Source organism: Ovis aries, chromosome 14 (assembly GCF_016772045.2).
Source record: "Ovis aries strain OAR_USU_Benz2616 breed Rambouillet chromosome 14, ARS-UI_Ramb_v3.0, whole genome shotgun sequence".
NCBI classification, from domain to species: Eukaryota; Metazoa; Chordata; class Mammalia; order Artiodactyla; family Bovidae; genus Ovis; species Ovis aries.
In genome coordinates this window covers 55,636,377-55,660,134 of record NC_056067.1, presented here as the reverse complement: position 1 = coordinate 55,660,134, position 23,758 = coordinate 55,636,377, and the positions used below count along the sequence as shown (strand labels likewise).

The window sequence follows — 23,758 nt, the reverse complement described above, 5'->3', positions numbered from 1 at the left end:
CAAAAACAAATACATAATTTTAAAAATTAAGAAAAACAACACTGTATGAAAACATAAGAGAATATTAAAAAAAAAAAAAAAGGAATTCTCAAAACAGCAGTATGCTGGAGCGGCTCATAGGAGCTGTTAAAAATTCAGGAATTGTCAGCCGGCGGTTCAGTCATCTGGAACTTAAGACTGACATAGTAGGAGATTTCACACCATGGACATTGGCCAACGTTACTTACCAGGGATTTTATTTTATTCCAGGAAGCCACTGTATTTTATTTTTTATTTTTTGGAGTATAATTGTTTTTGTGTGTGCGTTTGCAGTTTGCTTTACACCAGCACATCACAGATTTTGAGGCAAGGCATACTCAGAGAAAGCCAGGGAGCAGGAGCCACTGGATGGAAAAGACGAGAAGAGACAAGAGTCCCTAGAGCCCCGTCCAAAGCTTCTGCGTCCCCTTTATCTGTTTCACAAGCACTGCGTTGTCCTGGAGCCAGCCCACAGGGCTGCTGAGTCTCTGAATGAAATGGCCTCAATAGGCCAGAAGTTGCTATTTCCTCCCATCCTCCCCTCAGAAGCACAGCCAAGATTGGTCAGAGTTTATTGGAGGGCACGGGAACCATACTAAGGCAAGTTCCAGATGTCTGGTGTCAGTTGGGGTCCATGTCTTCCCTGTCCGAGATGGAGTGGGAGTGCTGGGCAATCAGTCCCCCATGGGCAGCCACAGGGCCTTGGTCCATGCTGCCCGCAGCCCCAGCTCCGGGCCTGCCCCCTCAGCCTCCTGATCCCAGGCGCGCGGGCAGCCTCTGTTCACCCACACCGGCTTGAGGTTTCCTGCTGAGGCCCACTCCACAAACTGGGAGCCCTGGTGTGGGGAGAGGCAGAGACGCATGGTCAGCATATCTACTGGCTTGGTTGCTAAGCACATGCTTCCTTGGCAACAAGGGCTATTACTGAAGACAGGCTTGACCCTTGACCTAGGCTCTGTGGCTAGAAAGTTCAGCTCCCAGCAAGCAAACCTTCCAGATGCTGAGAGAAACAAGGCTGACCTTTATGGTTGTGGAACTTTCCCTCCTTAACAGCCCACACTCAAAGGGATGGGGCCAGCGGTAACTGTTGACGAGGAGTTTCCATCTGTTACTGTCAGGAGACCAAGAGGGTGGACTGTAGGCTTCTGACTCTGTTGCTAGGGTGTGGTCCTTAGCAATGGGTTGTCCATTGAGAGTAGGTCTTTGGGTTGGGCATCAGGCCCTTGTTGCTAAGGAGATCCTCTTCCTTAGAATCAGGGGCTCTAAAGGGGCAGGACCTCAGAAGCTAGCTGCCCTGAAGTTTCTCCCCTTTAGCAATGGGAATTCTAGGGGGGGTACAGCCAGGATCCCAGAAAAGGTAGAGTTTGTTGGTGAAGTTTAAGACACTGGAGATGGCAAAACAAGAAGTACCTGGGCAGATCCGAAATACCACAGGGCCTGGATGTCCTGGTGCAAGGCGAGGCAGCGGGTCAGGTGGTCCCGGTCTCCTGTTACCACATTCACCAGGCCTGCTGGCAATAAGGCGGCCATCTCCTAGCGGATGGGAGAGAGGGCCATCCAGGGTTGGGAGGAAGGGGGTCAGAGACGCTCAGGGCAGTCGGGAGGGTGAGGAATGAGCATCGAGGGAGTGGCCATGGGGGTCCTGGCAGGAATGACTGGGGTCAGGACAGGGGTCATGACTGATAAAGGCTCACAGTCTGGAGAGAACCATCACTGGGACTACAAGGACTGAAGGCTCAGGTACCAGGATGTGGGTTACCATGGTTACCAAGGGGGGCGCTGAGAGCTAAGCTGCTGCAAGCCATGGGGCATCTTTCATCCCCTCTGCTGCTCCCCAGGCTGCTGGGAGTGGCGGCAGGCAGGCAGGCAACTGTACCTGGCAGACCTCCAAGGCAGGGATGGGACTAGCCCCGCTGGGCACCAAGACCACAGTGTTGCCGTGGGCCAGGGCGGGGGCCAGTAGAGACACGAAGGCAAGCAGGGGCCACTCGTCCGGGCACACAATCGCTAGCACGCCCAGCGGCTCCCGCAGCCGAAGCACGGGGCCTCTCAGCTCTGCGACCTGCAGGGACAGGAGGGAGGTCAAGAGCAGAGCAGGGGAGCTGACTACCCTCCTCCAACCTTCTCTATCACCTGCCCTTTTTCTCCTCTCATCCCCAGTTTGCTTCACCATAACAACTCCAATCATTGTAATGTAGACACTCTCATCAGCTGTGTGACCTTGGGTGAATTACTGAACCTCTCTGTGCCTCAGTCACTCACCTTTAAAATGAGTATAATAGTGCCTACCTCAGAGATTTGCTGTTAGGATAGAATGATTTTAACATGTGTACAGATCTCAAAACCTGGCCTATGGGCTTGTTGGCATGTGTGTGTATGTGTTTTAAGGTTTTCCTGACTATATTAATAGTTGACTATCACTAAACTGCACACACTTTATTTTTCTGGCTCCGCCACCTCGAGGCACGTGGGATCTGAGTCCCTCAACCAGGAATCAAACCCGCACCCTCTGCACTGGAAGCAGGAAGCCTTAACCGTTGGACCACCAGGGAATTCACCTAAACTGCACACACTTTAAAGAGTACATTTGATGAGTTCTGATATATGTATACACCCACGAAACCAACAACTACAATCAAGATAATGAACATCACCCCCCCCAAATTTCCTTGTACCCCTGGATAATCCTTCCTTCCTGCCTCTACTTGAACCCTGTCTCTGTCCTCAGACAACCAGCGATCTGCTTTCTCTATAAATTAGTGTGTGTTTTCTAGGATTTTCTAGATATAGAATCATACAGTCTGTACTCTTTGATCTGGCTACTTTCATTCAGCATAACCATTTCAAGCTTCACACAGGCTGTAATTTGTTCCTTCCCAAGTGTGAGCAGGATCCCATAATATGGAAGCCTTTAAAAAAAAAATTTTTTTTTTTTAAGTCTTTTAATTGCATCACATGGCACGTGGGATCTTAATTCCCTGAAAGGGATCAAACACGCACCTCCTGCGTTGGAAGCCCAGGGTCTTTACCACTGGACCACTAGGGAAGTCCTTATGGTATGGATGGACCATAATTTGTTTATCTATTAATCTACTGGGGACATTTGGATTCCTCTTTTGATTTACTATGAATAATGCTGCTAGACACATTTGTGCATAAGTCTTTGTATGGATACATGTGTTTATTTTTCTTGGGATAAAACCTAGAAATTGCATTTATTTAGATAAATACCTAGGAATCATGTTTAAAGTATATTTAACTTTTTAAGAAAGTGCCAAACTGTTTCCCAAAAGAGTTGTCCCATGGATGGTCCCACCAGCAGGCTCCAGAGAGCCACTGGACCCCCAGTCTGCTCTTTCCGGACCCCTTGCTCTGAGCCCACTCCAGACTGCCTGCTCTGTCTGCCGGCCCACAGACCCCTCTCACCTGCAGGGCGCAGCCTTGGGCCTGGACCCGGGCCCCCCAGGCCCGAAGCCGCTTCACGCTCAGCTCCACCTCCACCTTGGCGACCTTGAGCTCCACGCCGTGCCTCTCCAGCCTCGAGACCAGGTTGGGCTCTCGGCGTTGCAGCGCAGCCGCCAGGGCCCACAGCAGAGCCGCTCTGGCCGCTGGGGACTGGCTCATCCAGCTGTGCGTGGACGCAACCGTGCACACTGGGGGTTGGCTTCCTCAGCCTGGCTCTTCCCGGTGCCCCACCTCTGTTCACAGGCCCTAGCCTGGTGGTCCAGGCCCCACTGCCCGTCTGCCCAGGGAGGAAAGTGAGGGGCTGGAAACATCCTGTCAGCTCTGAGAGATCAGATTCCGCAGCCTGGAGTCCAGCCCTGGGGTTTCAGACCCTGTCCTCTAACACCCCATGACCCCTGGCCTATCTCAAGCGATGCACCCGGCCTCCCCCTTCCAACTTACCCGGGGGCGGCCTGGTGAGCTGCCTCCACGGCACCGCGGATATCCTTGGCTCCGCCCTCAGCCACGTAGCCGAGGAGACTGCCCTGTGAATCCCGGATGGGCCTGGAACTCCTGGCTCCAGGAGCCTGGAAACGGCCCCCCACAAAGAGCCCATAGGGGGGTGCTGGGCTGCAAGAGGATGAGGGGTGGGGATGGGTCAGGGCCGCCCCGGCCCAGAACCCACCCTCACCCCTCCCTGGCTGGACCACTCCGGCTCCCACGAGCCTCTGCAGGACCCCGCACTCCTGGCCCCATCAATCTCTGGGGGAGCACAGAACTTCATCGAGCGGAACTGAGACTCTTGTCAGGCCTGGCAGCTGGGGGTGAGGCCGTTAAGACTCAGAAAGCAATTCTCAGCAGGACTCAGGGACCCCCCTCCTCCATGGCTCTAAAGACCCTCCTTTCAGTCTGGGGAGGATCCCCTCTTCCCCTCCACCCTCCAGGAATTCTGGGAGTTGGAGTCCCTACACTAGCTCACCCTGTTTCAGGTCCAGCTGGTAGGGCTGAAGGAAGAGCAAGGCCAAAGGAGTCATAGTCGAGAGTCTTGGACAGGTAGGGAATCCAGGCAGGGGTCCCCGAAGGCCGCAGATACTCATACAGACCCTGGGAGAGGCGCAGTGTCAAGAGGCCGTGAGATGGGCACAAGGTGGATGAAGGGGTGGTGCCATGCAGAGAGGGGGGTACTTACATCTTGCCCCCCATGCCAGGAGGACCCGCTCTCCTTGCAGCCACCCGTGGGCACTGCAGGGTCCCTGAGGCCATGGGCATTGATCCAGACTGTGCCCACCTGGAGCCTGTGGGGAGCAGGAGACATCAGAGAGAAACGTAGAAAGTTGGGGGGGTGGTGAGTCGGAGAGGCGAGAATGGGATGGTGGGAGAGACCCACAGAGCGGGGAGACACGGAGACGGAAGCTGGGGCCTCCCAGCAGGACCCCTGTGTCCCCCAGCGGGCATCCACTGACCCGTAGGCCAGCTCCAGGGCCTGCCCCAGTCTCTCGCTCCACACGCTGGCACTTCCTCCGCGGGGCGTCCCGTTGGCCACAGCCAGGGCCTCCTTGGCTGTGCGGAACGGGGAGGCCACCACCAGAGGCCATGGCACCTGGAGGGGGTGACAGAGGGGCTCAGAGGGCCTGGCTGGTCCCTCCCTCCAACACCCCATGACACCCCATGACACCCTAGGGGTCCACAGCTAGCAGCCCCCAGACCCAGTCCAAACGGCCACCCCAGGGACCTCTGTGTGCTGCTGCTGCTCATGCCCAGCAGAGGATGGGTGGACGGAGTAGGGCCTCTGGGACCTAAAGGGCTCACCTCTGCCTGGGTACATGGGGAGGCTGGAGGCAGATCAGAGACCAAAGTCGGGGGGAAGAATGGGCTGTCTGAGGGCACACTGCCAGCCTGGAAGACCTGGGAGAAGAGGAAAAGACCTGCGAGTCCCTTCCAGTCCTTCCTCCCCAAGGAACCAGGATCCAGACCCCCAGCCCCTCCTCCCTCAGACCCAGGGGTCCAGCCCCCGCCCCTCCTCCCCCAGGCCCAGGAGGGAGATTTCAGGCCCCTCCTCCCCCGGAACTCCAGAGTCTGTACCCCGGCTCACCTGTGCACCTTGGCTCTGGGCCTCACGCACGTAGCGCTGTGCCAGGTCACGGGCGGCATCCCCCCGAGCTCCCATGTCCACGGCCCCGTCTAGCCCGCGGCCGCAGCGCAGCCGCCCCATCCGTTCCTGGAGCCGCCTCATCGTCTCATCCCACACAGCCTCCTGGATGAGGAGCCTGAGGCCCCCCTGTTGGGAAAAGGGAGGGGTCAGAGTGGACAAACTCAGGGCACACGTGGACAGGCCACAGACCCACAGAGGGCCAAGATAGGGGGACATACGTGTAAAGGTCAGAGGAGGGTCTGGGCGAAGAGGCCGAGGACCCTGGAGACTCCCTGAGGCTCCAAACCCCAGGCGGGATGTGGAGTTACAGAAAGCTGGTGACGCAGAGTGAACAGAGAGGTTAGGAATTAAGGACATGGACACCTAGAAAAAGGAAGAGTCCTAACGAACAATAGGGGCTTCCCAGGTAGCTCAGTGGTAAAGAACCCATCTGCCAGTGCAGGAGACACAAGAGACATGGGTTCGATTCCTGGGCTGGGAAGATCCCCTCGAGGAAGAAATGGCAACCTATTCCAATATTTTTGCCTGGGAATTCTCATGGACAGAAGAGCCTGACGGGCTACAGTCCATGGTATCGCAAAGATTTGGACACGACTCAGCGACTGAAGTAACAGTGAACGATAGACACAGAGCCCCCTCATCTGCAGGACCGGGAGAGGTGGGAACGTGGAGACTCAGAAACTTGAGGGGCAATGGTGTAAAGATAAAAGGGTTTGGAGCCATAAAGAACTGAAAATTAAAATGAAAGAAGACAGGAGGCCCAAGCTCTGGTGACGGACATGCCCAGCCCCCAGGACGGGGGAACCACGAGCACAGGAGTCTCACCCGGCTGCGGTCAGACCAGGCTGCATCCACGATACCCTCCACGGCTGAGTCCACATCCGCCACCTCCGTCAGCAGCAGCAGCGACTCAGCGCCCAGTGCCAGGCCCAGCTCAGGACCCCAGCCTGCCAGGGTCCGCCGTAGGGCGCGTCCTTCCTACGGGAGTTGCACAGCATTCAGAAGGGGGCGGAGCATGCTGGCCCCGCCCCAGCCGTGACCCCGCCCCACGCCTCCAAGATACCTCGATGGCTCCACAGAAGGCCACCTTCTGGACTCCAGGTTGGGCAGCCAGCACAGGCCCCAGGGAGGCAGGGCCGCTGATCACATTGAGGATTCCTGGGAATGGGCCTAGCTCCCCTGCCAGCTGGGCCAGGAGGAGGGGCGTCGGGGAGGCTGGGGGCGCCAGGACCACCACAGTGCAGCCTGGGGGAAGTAGGCAGCTCAAACCGGAGGAGTCCAGGCTCCCAGCTCCTCCTCCCTCAGACCCAGGGGTCCAGACCCCCTGCCCCTCCTCCCTCAGACCCAGGGGTCCAGACCCCGCTGACCACTTACCCACAGCCAGTGCAGGGCAAATCCTCCACATCATGTCCAGGAAGGGGAAGGTGGGGGACAGGATGAGACCAATCACTCCTGCAGGAACAAAGGAGACTGGGCGCAGGCCCCGGGGGCAGGGCGAGGGGGGTGAGGGCTAGGGGCTGGGACTCCTGCGGCTCACCCATGGGCTCCCAGCCTGCCAGCGCCTCCTCCTGGGTGTGCGCCTGGACTGCGTGGTACTGGAGCAGCTGCTGGGCCAGGGGCACATCCCTGTCTCGAACTTCTCGAACGGCCCGTCCGGTAACCAGGGACTCCAGGGTCCACAGCAGCCGCTGGTGCTTTTGGATTGCCTTGGCCAGCCTGTGGAGCAGGCAGCGGGGGATGCCCATTTCCTACCACCCCTTGGCCAGGTAGAGTCCTGGAACACAGGCTGTGTCCCTGAACTATAGTTCCCAGGAGCCCCTGGGGCATCCCCACACTATTTACCAGGGGTGGAGGGCACCAAAGGTTGATGAGAAATGTAACCTGGGAAATACTCAAAACCTCAGGTTGCTGTGTAAAGATCTTGGCCACCTCCCTCAAAGGTGGCAGGAAATGAAAGCTTAACCTGTAATCTCAGTTGTTCTTTGGGAAATGGCATCTTTGTCTCTAACTTCCCCGAGAGTGTTTTGGGGTGGGAATTCTCTGGTGGTCCAGTGGTTAAGGCTCCGCGCTCCCAGTGCAGGGGGCCCAGATTCAATCCCTGATTAGGGAACCAGGTCCCATATGCAGCAACTAAGAGTTTGCATGCCACAACTAAAGATCCCACATGCCCTGGAGGCTCTGTGGTAAAGAATCAGTTTGCAATGCGGGAGCTGCAGGAGACGTGGGTTCAATCCCTGGGTGGGGAAGATCCCCTGGAAGAGGGCATGGCAACCCACTCCAGTATTCTTGCCTGGGAGAATCCCATGGACAGAGGAGCCTGGCGGGCAACAGTCCATAGGGTCACAAAGAGCTGGACACGACCAAAACGACTTAGCACACACTCATCATGCTACAGCTAAAACCCGACACAGCCAAATAAATAAATGTTTAAAAAACCCAAAAAACGGTTTTGGGGGCTTCACCAGCCCCAAGGAGCTGTTGAGAAATGGTGCCCTGAAGAGTCCCAAGGATATTCAGGGAATCAGGCTTTGTCATTACAAATCTCAGCAAACAGTGGGAAATGGATGTTTCAGCTGCTCAAGGCAAGCTGGGAACACGAGCCTGAGCTGCCAATGAATTCAGTGTGATGTTGGGAAAGAGTCTTTGTTCTCAAATCTGTCTCCATCCCGTGGGGTCCACACCTTGAGTGCATCACCTGGTCAGATGTTGGGCCCGAAACGCTCCGGGTTGCGTGCTCCAGTTCTCCAACGAGGCTCTGGCAGCCTCCACAGCTGCCGCCACATCCTCACTCTGTGCCTGCAGGCAACTGGCCAAGTTCTCTCCTGGGGAGATGAATTGGGGGACCCAGTTGGAAGGTGAGGGGAGCCTTTGTCAGAAATGGAGGGGGCTGACATTTCTGGAGCCCAGGAGTACCCCAAGGCAGTAAAGCTGGTCCCCTGCCCCACTCTGGCTCTGTTTTATCATCTGACAAATGGGGATAAATCTATATAGGTCTTTGCTCTGACTGCTGCCCACAGGCAAGGATGAGATTTTATGAGACAGCAACTTCAAAAGTATCCACAGGGGCTTAGGACCATAGCTAGGAGGACTGTTATCAAAAGGAGCCAGAAATCTCAGCCTTCTTCTCCCACCAGCTGCTCCCTGCCTTCAGGTCCGTGAGCAAAGGGACTGGTGTGTTGTTGGTGGGGATGCCTGGGGCCACAGATGCCTCTCCCTCCCACGTCTGGGGGACATCATATACCTGTGATGGGATCCTGGCAAGGCACTGAACTCCTGTGTTCTGGTTTTAACCACTGTCCATTAACATAGTGACCCAAGTGCCGGTCCTGGGTGTCCAACCAGGCCTGGGGGAGGTGGAGACAGTTAGGAAAGGGGTCTGAGAGCTGGCTGGGGGAGCTGGACCCCTACCCAGAGTCCTCTGGGAGAGGAATATCTGCCCCTTTTGCCTCATCAGTTATTTTCCTGTGTAGGAAGAAAATACATATAAATATATGTGTGTGATAAGTCACTCAGTCTTTGTGACCCCATGGACCATAGCTTGCCAGGCTCCTCTGTCCATGGGATTCCCTAGGCAAGAATACTGGAATGGGTTGCCGTGACCTTCTCCAGGGGAGCCTCCCAAGCCAGGGATGGAACCTGCATCTCTTATATCTCCTGCATTGGCAGGCAGGTTCCTTACCATTTTAAAACATTAAATTCACCATTTTTAAATTCTGGTTTTTAAGTTGTTATGTTGTATTTTCACTTTTATTCAGCTCAAGAATTTTTTTTTTTTTGATATGATATTCCATTGTCTGGAGTGATGGCATTTGGTTTATCTCTTCATCAGTTGATGGCCATTTGGGTTATTTTCTGCCTTTTGGCTATTGTGAATAGTACTGCTGTGAACATTCATGTACAAGTCTTTGTTTGAATACCTGTCTACTTCTTTTTGGGTACATGTACCCCAGAGCTGCTGGATCACATAGCAATGTTCAGAGTAACTTATGCAGGAAACATCGAACTGTTTACCATAGCAACCATTTTACACTTCCCACCAGCAGTGTGTGAAGGACGTCCTATTGACTTTTACACATGGAGAATGTGAACAAAGGATTAATAAAACTTTTTCTTCTCCATGGAGAAATGACCTTCTTGAATAGAAATGACTAGAACTTCCCTGGTGGTCCAGTGGTTAAGCATCTGCATTTCTAATGTGGGTTTGCTCCCTAGTCAGGGAACTAAGATCCCAATGCAGCTAAAAAGAAAAGAAATGATTTCCCTGGAAATCTGATAAAATTAGTTATATGTCTAGACAACATTGACCCTTGACTGATCCACTACACCTGGACTGGGAAAACTGGGAATAGACTATAAAAAATCCAGTGGGAGACATCACTTTGCCAACAAAAGTCCGTACAGTCAAAGCTATACGCAAGTCAAAGTCAAAGCTTTCCAGTAGTCACGTGTGGATGAGAGAGTGGGACCATAAAGAAGACTGGGTGCCGAAGAATTGATGCTTTCTAACTGTGGCTGGGGAAGACTCTTGAGAGTTCCTAGAAGACCAAGAAGATCACTCCTTGCAAACCAGTCGAAAGCAACCCAGAAGAATTGATGCTGAAGTTCCAATACTTTGGCCACCTCATGTGAAAAGCCAGCTCCCTGGAAAAGATCCTGATGCCAGGAAAGACTGAGGACAACAGAAGAAGGGGGCAGCGGAGGATGAGATGATCAGATAGCATCACCAACTCAATGGACATGAATTTGAGCAAACTCTGGGAGATAGTGGAGGACAGAGGGGCCTGGCGTGCTGCAGTCCATGGGGTCACAAAGAGTCAGACACAACTTAGCAACGGGACAACAAGGACAACAACAAGCCAGCAGTATCAGAGCCCTGAGTGTTCCTGGAGTGCTCCGCATTCTTAGGCTGGACATGTCCCTTGCCAGGACCCTGGAAGCAATGTCCACAGACTGTACCACTGCCACAGGGTCTCTTTGGGAGGTGGGACTTTTAAGCCAGGTGGCTTCCACATCCTCCTGTGTGAGGGCACTCTTAGCCTGGATCTTATAATACTCTGGCCTTGGCTAGCCCATCTGGAAGATGGGGATAATCACAGTCCCTCCCTATGTCACAGGTCAGTGGTGAGAATTAAATGGATCACTACATGTCAAATGCTCAGAAGGGCACTTACTTAAGACTTTCTATTAATTTTACTGCATTTCACCATCTCTGCTTCCTGTTTCTTTCTCTCCCTGGTCCTGTCTTCCCCAAATCCTTGTTAAATCTAAGATACCCTTCCTACTCTCTTGTTTCTGCAGACTGTTTCCTCTTTGCATCCCCAAGGCCTCAGTCTCCTGATTTTTCTCTTACTGTACCAGGTAGGCTTTCTCATTTTGTTTTTTTATAATTAATAAGATTAAAAAATTATTGATTTACTTGGCTGCTCTGGGTCTCAGTTGTGGAATGTGGGATCTTCGACATGTATTGTGGCATGCAGGATCTTTAGTTGTAGCATGTGGGGTCTAGTTCCCTGACCAAGGATTGAATCCACACCCCCTGCATTGGAAGCACAGAGGCTTAGCCACTGGACCACCAGGAAAGTCCTCGTTTTTCTCTTAAAAAAAAAAAAAAAAATTCTTCTTATTTATTTTTGGTCATCCCAGGCAGCATGCCGGGCTTAGTTCCCCGACCAGGAATGGCACCCACAGCCCCTGTGGTAGAAACGCAAAGTCTTAACCATGGGAACACCAGGGAAATGCCCTCGTTTCTCTTTCAACGATTTTTAAGTAAAGTAAAAATTCAGAAGTTCCAAATTCAAAGGCCCCCATGGGAAGTCACATTTTGGAAAAAGTTGGGGATGTGTGAACAAGAGTTGGACACTAGACAATATTAAAGAATGACTGTTCTTGTTGCTAATGTGAAAATGGCCTGGTGGTCATGTTGCAAAATGAGTCCTTATCTGTGAGAAATGAAGATTCAAATATTTATGAGAAGTTAACAGGCCATTGGGTTTTAAATCACTCCAGGAAAAAAAAGAGAAAACAAAGAGCTGCAGCACTGGATGACTGCTGACATTGAGTGATGAGTGAATTAGAGTTCATAATTTAAGTACTCCGTGAAAGTTTGCAAAACTCCCCCCCTCAAAGAAAAACAAAACCTGGAAAGAATGTTCCACAAGGTCCTGGCAGGCCATGCTGGGGTGAGAAGAGGCCACTGGTAGAGACCAAGAACTCAGGACTTATCCAAAAAGACAGTTAGCTATTGGATCCAGATGATATTTGTCAGGGAATGTGAGCCAAAGGTTGCCAAACTTTGGAATTTTATTTTCAAGAGAAGCTGGAATCCCGGATGTTTACTTGAAATTAGTTGTCCACTAATGCACATTTTTAAAAATAAAGTTCAGGCCAAAGAAAACATGTTAGCTGGTTGAATCTGGTCCACAGACTGTAAGGTTGAGCTGCGGGGCGGCAGGGGTGGTGGTGGTGAGAGTTGTGGGGGCCCATGGGCTCTGGAATCCAGGGTTCAGGTTCAAATCTCAGTTTGACATTTAAGCTGTGTTGACCATCAGGCTTCCCTGGTGGCTCAGAGGTTAAAGTGTCTGCCTTTGATGAGGGAGACCCGGGTTCGATCCCTGGGTCAGGAAGATCCCCTGGAAAAGGAAATGGCAATCCACTCCAGTATTCTTGCCTGGAGAATCCCATGGACAGAGAAGCCTAGTAGGTTACAGTCCACGGGGTCCTCACCTTGACCATCAGCCAATTACTTACCTCTTTAAGCCTGTGTGCTATCACTAAATGACAATAATCCCTTTCACAACTGTTTTGGGGATTAAATGATATCATCCTGCGCACAGGGGTTTCCCTGGCGTCGTAAAGAATCCACCTGCAATGTGGGAGACCTGGGTTCAATCCCTGGGTTGGGAAGACCCCCTAGAGGAGGCATGGCAACCCACTCCAGTATTCTTGCCTAGAGAATCCCCATGGACAGAGGAGCCTGGTGGGCTGTAGTCCATGGCGTCACAGATTGAACACAACTGGGTGACTATGCACTTCCTAAGTACAGAGGCTGGCACATAGAAAGCACTCAACAAATATAAGCGATTTATTGAGTATTATGCCTTTATTACTATTTCAGGATAGTCCATTTCTAACCAACCTCCAAGCGTGGGAATTCTCTGTATTCCATCCCAGATCCACTGATGTGAGTCTACACTGTGCGTGTGCTGAGTCGCTTCAGTTGTGTCCAACTCTGCAACTCTACGCACTGTAGCCCACCAGGCTCCTCTGTCCATGGGATTTTCCAGGCAAGAATACTGGAGTGTGTTGCCATTTCCTCCTTCAGAAATCTTCCTGACCCAGGGATCAAACCCACGTCTCTTGCATTGCATGCAGATTCTTAATCGCTGAGCCACCGGGGAAGCCCTACACTACATTTCTAAATAATCTTATCATTCCCACTATTCAATTCTCTTTCTTCTGTGAGCTCCCTGTCTCCAGACCCGAGGCCCAGGCAGAGGCAGTATCTGACTCCTGCACATGACCCAAGGCTGTCCCCAGGTCCCTCTCATCACAGCTATGTGATAAGCCCAACCTTTCTGCAACCCTACTCTTCCTGGGTGAGGTGGGAGGACAAGGACAGGGCCAGACATGAGGCATTGTCCTTGCCCTCTCAGTATCTCAAACCCTGTTCCTCCTGCATCTCTACAGCCCACACCAGGCTCTGGTCTTATCTTCTTCCACGTATGTGAACCACTGTTCTAACCTCTTCCTCCTTCCCTCCAGAGAAACCCAAGCTTCTTACACGTGGGTGCCAGAGGGCCCTGTGAGATCAGGATGGCTCCATGGGGGATTCTGAGAGACCTGTATAGAAAATTTGAGGCACTCTACTTATACAGAAGGGGTAGGCTACCCACTCCAGTATTCTTGGGCTTCTGTTGTGGCTCAGCTGCTAAAGAATCCGCCTGCAATGCGGGAAAGAGACCTGGGTTCGATCTTTGGGCTGGCAAGAATCCCCTGGAGAAGGGATTCTGGCCTGGAGAATTCCATGGGCTGTATAGTCCATGGGGTCGCAAAGAGTCGGACATGACTGAGCGACTTTCACTACTTATACAGGGAACCCCAAGAGCGTTCTGGGGGACTCTTGAGGGATCACTGGAGCCCCACGAGATTATTCTGCGGGGTCGAAGGTAATTACAGGAAGTTCTGATATATCCTGGGGTTCTGAGAGTTCCTGAGACTATAGGAACTTCACAAGTATTGAAGTGATGGCTGAGGAATCCCGGGGGCTCCTTGGAGGTCTCCAGATGGTCAAAGGAGACCTCCTCCTGGAATTCTAGGACCCCGGGAGCCATAGGGTGTTCTGAGGAATCACGGGAACTCTACGCAGCCTCTGAGCGCCCTCAGAATTCTGAGCGCCACAGGAATTCTGAGTCCGCAGGGATCACAGGAGGTTCTGAGGGGACCCTGAAGAACCACAGGACCCACTGGATGGATCCTGAAGAGTAGGAGAAACGGTACACTGAGTCTTGGGGCGTGGAACAGAACAGGCACGAAGACTCGCGAGAACAGACAAAACGGCAAAGAGACAGCAACCGTGATGAGCCAAGGGAACGCCCTCCAGCCTGGATCCTACGGAGCGGCGGGAGCCGAGGGGGCGGAGCTGCTGAGCTGCCGCGGTGGATCACGGGAGTCCGCGAGCAAAACTGGGCCCTGAAGACCGCGAAGGGGGATAGGCAGCGCGGATCCAGGCAAGCCCTCACCAGTGCGCATGCGTGGCTCTCCGGTGCCGGTCCGTATTCCAGCGTCGTGAAGATCTCGCCGGCCCGCGATGCTGTGCGCGTCGCAGCCATCACTCTCTCAGACCGTTTTCCACGGACTGCAGGGCTCTCTGCCCGAAAGAACCTGGAGGTCCGAAGGGCAGCACCGCCCCCTGTAGCCCAAAGGGCGGAGCTACAGGAGATAGGCCGTAACTCCGCCTTAGCACCCGGTTACTTCGCTTATAGGTCTGTGCGTGGGAAGTACAGTTTGGAGCATGCGCAGTCCTCAAAGGCGGGGGAATGAAAATGTGTGTGCAAAGTCATTTCAGTCGTGTCCGACTCTTTGCGATCACATGGATTAGCCCGCCAGGCTCCTCTATGCATGGGGTTCTCCTGGCAAGAATACCAGAGTGGGTTGCCATGCCTTCCTCTAGGGGATCTTTCCAACCCAGGGATCGAACCCCTATCTCCTGCGGCTCCTGCATTGCAGACTGATTCTTTACCGCTGAGCCAGCGGGAAAGCCCAGAAAGAAAATATGGGTGCCTTCAAATAGTTCCGAGGCCTTCAGATTTAGAAGAGTGGCCGAATTGGTGTGTTCCCATCACCCTGTTCATATTGGAGATCGAAAGTGTGACTTTTAGTCCGAAATACCTTTACTTGAGAATCTAATCTACCTCTTGAGGACGAGGTGATTGAGATCAGACAGGAGTCTTTTAGGATGGACACCGAGGTAAAGGGGCTTCCCTGGTGGTTCAGACGGTAAAGAATCCACCTGCAATGCAGGAGACACAGGTTCGATCCCTGGGTCAGGAAGATCCCCTGGAGAAGTGAATGGCAACCCACTCCTGTGTTCTTGCCTGGAGAATTCCATGGACAGAGGAGCCTGGCGGGTTACAGTCCATGGGATCACAAAGAGTCGGCCACGACTGAGCGACTTTCACTTCATTGAGGTTAAGGCTTTAAAAGTGTGCTAGCTTTGCCCAGTAATCTGGCCAGGTGTGGCTGCGGGAAGGGGCGGAAGTGTAGCTTCTGTGGCTGGCGGGAAGCGACGGAAGTGTGGCTTTAAACCACACAGGAAGTGTGTCAAATAGTGACTACCAAGATTTAGTTTTGATTGGTTGAGATAGTGGCGTGGCTTCAGACTTAGACTGGATTGGTCTGTGATTAGGAATGCGGTTGTAGGATTGGTGAATGAGCTTTGCGTAGTAAGAAGTGTGGCCTATCCGAGTTCCTGGTTACGCAGAGACCGGAAGAGTGGTTGTTATTTACATATTTGGCATTTAGTCTAGAGATACTGGCTCCCGAGAGATTTGACGCAGTATCTGGTCTGAGTGAAATTATAGTCTCAGACCAGGTCCGCAGATTTTCGTACAGAACTGTGGGTGTCGGGAGTCGGTTGAGGACCGGGAAGCAGGCCTCAGAATTCGGTTCCCGCTGAAGGTCCCCCCACGTTGAGGTTGCTGAGGACGCCTAGGTCTGTTGCAGGGCCATGGCCGACTCGAAGCTGCTGGTGCCGGAGCTGAACGATGCAGAGACGATGGGCGCTGAGACGTCGCGTTTCCAGGAGCTGCTGCTGCAGGTGCAGACTGAATGGACTCCTGGGTCCCAGGGGATTCGGGGGATTTTTTTTTTTTTTTGGTGGGGTGTGGTTTGTGAACGTGTGCGCGCTCAGAAAGGGGATGACAGTTCCCAGCATGCACTGGGAAGGCAACAGGGCCTCTGGGAGTTGTAGTACTCTTTGGATGAAATGGGAGTAAGCTTGGGGTGGTTCTTCAGGTTCCTCAAAGTAGGAAGGGGACATAGTATGTCTTATGCCCTGCCTGGCTCATATAGGTAAACAGTGTTACTCAGTGAACCCTTGAGGAACAAATGAGGGGGTTCTGAGAGCTCAAATGCTAAGCCTGAAAATTGTTTTTCTTCACACAGGCCTCCAAGGAGCTCCAGCAAGCCCAAACAAGCAGACCGGAATCCACACAGATACAGCCTCAACCTGGTGAGAAAGACAGAAACCCAAGGAGAGAGGGATTGAGTCCCAGAGAGAGGTGGACACAGCCTGGGGACAGGGAGCATAAGGAGAGGAGAGGGGAAGGAGACACAGTAGCAGGGTATAGAGGCCTTGGGTGGTAAGAGTGAACAGAGACCCAGAGAAAGCAGGGAGGTTACTGAGATCCAAAGAGGGGGAGGGGTAAATTAGGCGATTGAGATGGACGTATATATATATTACTATATGGTAGCTCAGCGGGTAAAGAATCCGCCTGCAATGCAGGAGACCTGGATTTGATCCCTGGGTTGGGAAGATCCCCTGGAGAAGGGAATGGCAACCCACTCCAGTATTCTTGCCTGGAGAGTTCCATGGACAGAGAAGCCAGGCAGGCTACAGTCCATGGGGTTGGAAAGAGTCAGACAGGACTGAGTGACTAACACACACATGTATAAAATAGATAACTAGGGGCTTCCCTGGCGGTCCAGTGGTTAAGATTCCAAGCTTCCACTGCAGAGGGCTCAGGTTCAATGCCTGGTTAGGGAACCAAGACCCCACATGCTACTAAGAGTGGCCAAAAGGTTAAAAAAAAAAACAAACACACCAAAACCTAATAGGGACCTACTGTGTAACACAAGGAACTCTACTCAGTACTCTGTAATGACCTGTATGGGAAGAGAATCTTAAAAAGCGTGAATATGTATATATGTAGAACTGACTTGCTTTGCTGTGTAACAGAAAGTAACACAACTATACTCCAATAAAAATTTTAAAAAGAGATAGAGGGAATGGGTGACTCGGGGGCCAGAGATTCAAAGAGAATCAGAAATCCCAAGGAAGAGACCCAGAAAGTGGAGGACTAATACTCAAGGAGGGGGGACAGATCAAAAGAAGGATGGACGCCGAGACCCACGCAGAGACAGATGGTCAAGGACAAACCCATTCCCACCAGGTTTCTGCATCAAGACCAACTCAGCTGAAGGGAAGGTTTTCATCAACATCTGTCACTCTCCCTTCATCCCTCCGCCGGCTGACTTGACAGAGGATGAGCTGCTTCAAATGCTGGAGGAAGACCAGGCCGGGTTTCGCATCCCCATGAGTCTGGGAGAGCCACATGCGGAACTGGATGCAAGTCAGTGCCTTGAGAAGACCCAGGAATCTACCCCCCACCCCCACCCCCATGATCCTTTCTTGCCTAGGACCAAAGATTCCAGGACCCAGGACCACCCTCCCTCAGAACCTAGAAACTTGTTCCCCTGTGACCCCAACCCTCTATCTGATCCTTTTCCCCAAGGCATATCTCCAACCTCCCGGGTATCCACAGTCTCACTGGGCAGTCCTGGTTCTACTCACTCGACCAGACTGGCACTTCTCCATGCCTCACCCCAGGAGAGAGTGGGGCTGGGCAGGTGCTCATTAGCTGATCTGACTCTAGTCCTTGGCCAGCTCTCACTCACCCCTGTTTTCTCCTGCACCTTTCTCCCCTGTCTCTATGTCTCTGCCTTGTCTCATCTCTGTTGAGTTTCTGTCTCTCTATCCTTGTTTTTTCAATTCACATATGTCCCCTGAAGCCTCTTGGGATGATTCCTTGGCCAGTGCCTTGGAAAGTAGGCACTTATCAAAACCCAGAACCTGCCCTTGAGAAACTCTCAGTCTTGGATGAGGGCAAAGGAGGCAGATGCGATTTCAATATGGTGTGATTCTGTGCTGGGCTGGAGGGGGTTCTTCACTCCCACTAAAGGATCAGGGAAGGCTTCCTGGAGGAGGACACATTGGATATAAGATTGGAAGGAATCAGAGCAGTTCATCAGACCAAGACAGAGAAGAGGGTCTTAGGCAGAGAGGAGAGAGGGGTCCAGAGGCTGGAGAAATGATTCAGTTGGTCAGTGATGAGTAGTGATGGAGGGAAATTTACAGGGACGAAGAGCGGGAGAAGTGAAATTCTCTGCAGCTGGAAAGGAGCTAACCATGCAGGGCCTCCAGCGCCAGGCTGAAGAACTCGGCCTTACCCCAGTGGCGCTGGGGAGCCCTGGGAGGACTGTGAACTGGGGAGGGTGAACAGGGTGAGCTCTGGGACTTGGTGGGAAAGGGCCAGAGGGCAAGAGACTGGAGACTAGGCGGTGGGTATGAGTCCAGACTGGCAAGTTTGGTGTCTTTGACTTCCTAATTGTCTCTGGGTTTCTCTGGGTCTGTGGCTGCTGTCCTTGATTGTGTTGTCCTTGACTGTCTGGGCCTTGGGGTTCCCACCGAGGGCTGGGGGTCTCACCCCCTTTCTCTCCCCGCAGAAGGCCAGGGTTGTACCGCCTACGACGTAGCTGTCAACAGCGACTTCTTCCGGAGGATGCAGGTTGGGGGCGGGGCTGCGGGGGAGGCCTGGGCCGGGGCCTCTCCCTCCACCCCTTCAGCGCTCCCACATCTCTTCTCTCTCTTCATCCCTAGAACAGCGATTTCTTGCGAGAGCTCGTGATCACCATCGCCAGGGAGGGCCTTGAGGACAAATACGGCCTGCAGCTGAATCCAGGTGAGGGGGTGGGGCCAGGGCTACCGGGAGGAGCTAGCCCCGGTGCAGTTCGGGGTCAGCTCCTGCGAGAAGTAGGACTAGTGTGGGCAGGGATTATACTAGCCTCTGGGCTGTAGGGGGCTTCCCCGGTGGCTCAGCGGTAAAGAATCCACCTACACTGCAGGAGACACAGGAGCCCATCCTGGGCTCAGGGAAATCCCCTGGAGGAGGGCATGGCATCCCGTCGCCGTATTCTTACCTGGAAAATTCATGGACAGAGGAGCCTGGCACATTACAGCCCATGGGGTCGCAGAGAGTTGGGCATGACTGAAGAGACTGGGCACACTCTAGGCTGTAGAGTTCAGGAAGAGGGCTCTGGGAGGAGAGGGAAAGAGGCCCAGGATTTCAGAGAAGGGACGGGGTCTGGAGAGCCGGAAGGGGCAGGGCTAATGCAGACAGGCTTTCTAAAGTCTAGCGTGCGGGTGTGGTCAGACCCCTGACCCCGGAGCCTTTCCCGTGAGGCTCTCCCAGCACAGGACCCTCTTCCCCTGCAGAGAAAGAACAGAAGGAAACCTGGGCTCATGTGACTTCTGACCCTGTGCTCCTTCCCCTCAGAGTGGCGCATACTGAAGAACAGACCTTTCCTGGGCTCCATCTCCCAGCAAAATATCCGCTCCCAGCAGCGTCCTCGGATCCAGGAGCTGGGGAACCTATACACGCCCAGCTCCCCGAGACCTGAGGCAGGGTGGGCATTCGACGGGGCCCCTATCTCCTGTCTCCCCAACATTCTTTGTAATATCTCGCTCCATACTTCGGGACGGGGTCCTGGGGCTCTGGGAACACAGAAGGAAGCGAAGTGGAATTTCACCTGGGAAGGTGTCCTGAGGCCCCAGGGCTGGGAGGGAGCAAGAGGCAATAGTCCTGGCCAAGCCCTGGCGGCTCTCCTGAATTCTGGGTCTTGTTCCTCCCCAGCCCTGAGAAGCCTCACCTGAGCCTTTGGCTGGAGGCCCCTGACCTCCTCTTGGCTGAAATCGACCTCCCCAAACTGGTGAGCGCATCCCCGGGAGGTCTGGGGTCTTGGACAGGGAGTGATGGGAGAGATTCCAACGAATGTTGCTAGACCAGTGTGAGCCTGGCTAGTGCTGCCCCGTGACCCCAGCTGCCTCCTCTGTTCCCTGGGGTCCTTAGGCCCACTTCTGGTGCCGTCCTTACAGTGCTCAGACCTGTATTACTGTGTTCCACCTTTTTCCGGGGCATCCCTAGTGGCTCGGATGGTAGACAGCCTGCCTGCAATGCAGGAGACCAGGTTAAATCCCAGGGTTGGGAAGATCTCCTGGAGAAGGAAATGGCAAGCTGCTCCAGTATCCTTGCCTGGAAAATTCCGTGAACCGAGGAGCCTGGTGGGCTACAGTCCGTGGGGTCTCAAAGAGTGGGGCATGACAGTGACTAACACTTTGAGTTTCACCTTTTTCCTGGGCAATTAGACGCTTTAAATATGGTACCCCAACACGTGAGGCTTCTCTCTCTGGTCTGTGTTCTGATCATCCTGCTGCTGGGAAGGGAAGGGTGGGCTGATTCTCCCGCACCTCCAGGATGGTGCTCTGGGGCTGTCGCTGGAAGTCGGGGAGAATCGCCTGGTGATGGGGGGCCCCCAGCAGCTGTACCATCTGGATACCTACATCCCCCTGCGGATTAACTGTGATGAGAGCAAGGCAGCCTTCCATCAGAAGAGAAAGGTACCTGGGGGGCTGGGGGTTTGGGGAAGCTAGGAACCCTGGAAGGCCTAAACTCTTGGATCTGAGGGAAGAGGGGGCAGGGGGCTGGACCCCTGGTCTCTGAATCCTCTCTCCGCTTTCTCTCCTCAGCAATTGATGGTGGCGATGCCTCTTCTCTCAGTGCCTTCTTGACCGGATGTCTTCCTGTGCTTCTGTTGAGGGGAGAGGCTGGTGGCTTCTCTAAAACTGAAATAAAAGATATTTGCCTTTGTCTTGTGTCTGGCTAGGAGTACATGGAGAATGGGAGGGAAGATGGACATTGGGCTGGAGTCCGGTAGAGGTCACTACCCCAGCTCAGGCCTCGTCCTCTTCCCGGGATGTTCTCCCTGGCATCCTGACCTCTTGTCCCACCCCTTGTTTGTCCCCAACAAGGTCTCAGGGCTGACCTTGCCCAGCTCCTGTTCACGGCCCCTCCTTGGCTCTCCAGCACCCCTGGGAGAAGGTCCAAGCCCCTCCGCCGAGCACTCAAGGCTCTGTGCTATCCGGTCCCCTTCACACTCCATTTTGTCTCTTCCAGTCACTCAGGCTAATCACGATGACCCACACTGGTTTTTTGTGCCTTTCTGTAGTTCCCCTTGGTTGGATCCTTTTCTCCAGTACACCTACCCAGTTCTGCTCCAGTCCTTCTCGTTTGCCCTCACAGGGCTCATCTGACTTTCCACCGACACCTTGCCCCCACCATCCCAATTTTCCTTCTTAGTGAGCTTTCCCTGGAAAGCCTTTCAATTCTTCAGATTTTCTCTGATTTTCCCTGGTTTCCTCCTCTGTGGTCCCCAGTACTCAGTGTTACTCTCATTAGTGCGATGCACCCTATGGTGTGACGATGCCTGACCCCCAGTTGTTCACTCGCTAAGTCTGTCCAACTGTGTTTGGCCCCATGGGCTGCCAGGCTCCTCTTGTCTTCCACTGTCTCCTAGAGTTTGCTCATATTCATGTCCATTGAGTCGGTGATGCTATCTAACCATCTCATCCTTTGCTGCTCCCTTCTCATTTTGCCTCAATCTTTCCCAGCATCAGGGTCTTTTCCAATGAGTCGGATGGTCACAACAAGTAGCTAAAATATTGGAGCTTCAGCTTCAGCATTAGTAGGAACTATTTGTTCAGTTAATGAATGATTGCCAACATCCTCTTCTTCCATAGTGAATCCTAGGAAGATAGATAAATGCAGGGGCTTCAGTGGTAAATGTTGAAAGAATAGCCAGGTGGCCAGTGTGGCTGGAAATGAATGAACTGGATGGTGAGAAAGGAAAAAGATTTGGGGATGACATTGAGTAGGATGCCTTGGTCCTCAGGAGTGAATTTGGGCTCCGTGTCCAACAGAGGGCGCAACGCAACTTCAGTCCATTGTCTCAGAGAACTACAACTCCCAGCAGCCCTCTGAGTATGCAGTCATTCAGAAGAAAACGGTGAAGTCCAGCAGCCGCTGGGACTTGTAGTTTGCACAGGAACCCTCCGTGGGAGGCTGAAGAACTCATTCCCGGGTCCCGAAAATGTGGGGCTGGGTCCTCTCTGCCTTCCGCGGTCTCCATGGTGATGGTTCCGGCGAAGGCTCGGGATCTGGCAGCCGCGGGGCTCCCCTCCCACTCCCTCCTCTTCACCATCTGCTCCACCTTCACACCTGGCTCGGAGCCGCGGCCGCCGCCTCCACACCCAGACCGGGGGGTTCTGCCGCCGCAGGGTGGCGCGTGCGAACGGCTCCGCGGGCTTCTCCCCCAGACTCTGGAGTCCGAGCTCCCGGCTCCCTTCTCCCTCGAACCCAGGAGTCCCAGCCCCCAGCCTCTCCTCCCTAAGAATTCGAGGTTTTCTCAAACACAGGCAAAACTGTGACACCAAAAGACCCAGCGAGGCAAAGCTAGAGGCGAGAGGCTGCGCCCCGTCCTTGGCGCCCGCCCGCCGCGCTGGCTGCTCCCTCCCACTCCCTCGCGGACCTGTGCCGCATCATGAAATTTTAATCCCAAGTGCATTTTTGGCCCGACGCCGGGAGGCGATGGGGAAAGGCGCACCCTCCTGGGGGCTGGATCTGGAGGTGGACTCGGCGTCGGCGAAAGGGGCTGGCGGCGAAAGGAGCGGAGCAGGACCTGCCTTCGGGCAGGAGATGGCCAAGGACTGTCGAAGTTCAACCCCAGAGGGGCAGGGCTGGAATTCAGGGGTGCAATAAGAGTTCAGAGGGCGGGGACAGATCCCAGGGGGCGGAGACAGATCCCAGAGGGAGGGAAGAGAACTCACGGGCGGGGAAAGTACTCAAAGATGTATACCTGGATCGGGTTCCAGAGGGTGTGGGCAAAAATCAAAGCAGGGATAGATCCCAGGAGAAGGGACAGAACTCAGGGGTAAAGAAATATCCAAGGGGACACACTCAAGGGGTGGGGACAGAACTCAGGATGAGAGAAATAAAAGGGCAGGGATAGATCCGAGGCTAGGGAGGGAATAATGACCAGCAATGAGGGTAGGGGGAGTATAACTCTGAAGAGATGAACCCAGAGGGAAGGAAATTGGAAATGAAGGAACTGGAAGGGGTGGTGGGCCAAGAGGGGAAATAGAACTGGAGGGACATGGAATCTAAAAGGGGAAAGATGGAAACAGGTGGATGGGGAAGAACGAGAGGGGACAATGGGTGGATCGAAATGGGGGTTGGAATCCATGAAAGGGGAAGGAATTCCCTGAATGAGAAAAGAACCTTCTGAATGAGAAACTTGAAACTGAGGATGTGGCGGGTTGGGGATGGCGTGCCCGGGCAGGATGAGGAACTGGGGGGCACAGAAATTCGGCGAGGTAGGACTGGGAGGACAAAACGCTGGAGGATATTTAGAGGAAGATGAAAATGCGAGCACGAAATTAGGGGAAACAAGCGGCGGGAGCAAGTCTCAGGAAAGAACTCTGGAGGAGAGAGAATCTGGGATAGAAGGAGCTGGTGGGGAATGAGTGAGGGAGAAGTACCTCCGGGAAGGGACTGATCTGGGAGCGATGCAACCCAGACAAGTGGGTTCAAAACCCGTAGTCTTGGTCTTGGGCGAGGCGAGAACCTGGATGAATGGCAGTGGAAGGTGGGCGGGACTAGAATACAAGGGGCGGGGTATAGCAGGGTGGGCGGGGCCTCGTCCCGCCCCACCCCGCCCCCGACGCTGAGTCCGGTGACAGCCCCCAGACAGCCC

The 23,758-nt window shown here is 53.7% G+C and overlaps 2 protein-coding genes across 2 annotated transcripts; one reads left to right on the top strand and one right to left on the bottom strand.

Annotated features, from left to right (window-relative positions):
* Window positions 1-214: 214 nt before the first annotated feature.
* On the bottom strand, window positions 215-14,524 carry ALDH16A1 (aldehyde dehydrogenase 16 family member A1). The gene is made up of 17 exons (XM_027978615.3): window positions 14,353-14,524; window positions 8,856-8,958; window positions 8,310-8,436; window positions 7,152-7,330; window positions 6,989-7,066; window positions 6,678-6,859; window positions 6,440-6,592; window positions 5,555-5,740; window positions 5,272-5,367; window positions 4,926-5,062; window positions 4,652-4,757; window positions 4,442-4,566; window positions 3,925-4,092; window positions 3,445-3,646; window positions 1,895-2,080; window positions 1,429-1,551; window positions 215-854 (listed from the first exon to the last, which is right to left on the bottom strand). The coding sequence occupies exons 1-17, from the start codon at window positions 14,440-14,442 to the stop codon at window positions 693-695; spliced, it is 2,403 nt and encodes an 800-aa protein (XP_027834416.1). The 5' UTR covers window positions 14,443-14,524; the 3' UTR covers window positions 215-692.
* Window positions 14,255-20,817, top strand: PIH1D1 (PIH1 domain containing 1). Its single transcript, XM_004015370.4, has 10 exons — window positions 14,255-14,595; window positions 15,836-15,929; window positions 16,277-16,343; window positions 17,284-17,463; window positions 18,617-18,678; window positions 18,771-18,852; window positions 19,447-19,576; window positions 19,804-19,879; window positions 20,424-20,567; window positions 20,697-20,817. The coding sequence occupies exons 2-10, from the start codon at window positions 15,840-15,842 to the stop codon at window positions 20,736-20,738; spliced, it is 873 nt and encodes a 290-aa protein (XP_004015419.2). The 5' UTR covers window positions 14,255-14,595; window positions 15,836-15,839; the 3' UTR covers window positions 20,739-20,817.
* The last annotated feature ends 2,941 nt before the right edge of the window (window positions 20,818-23,758 follow it).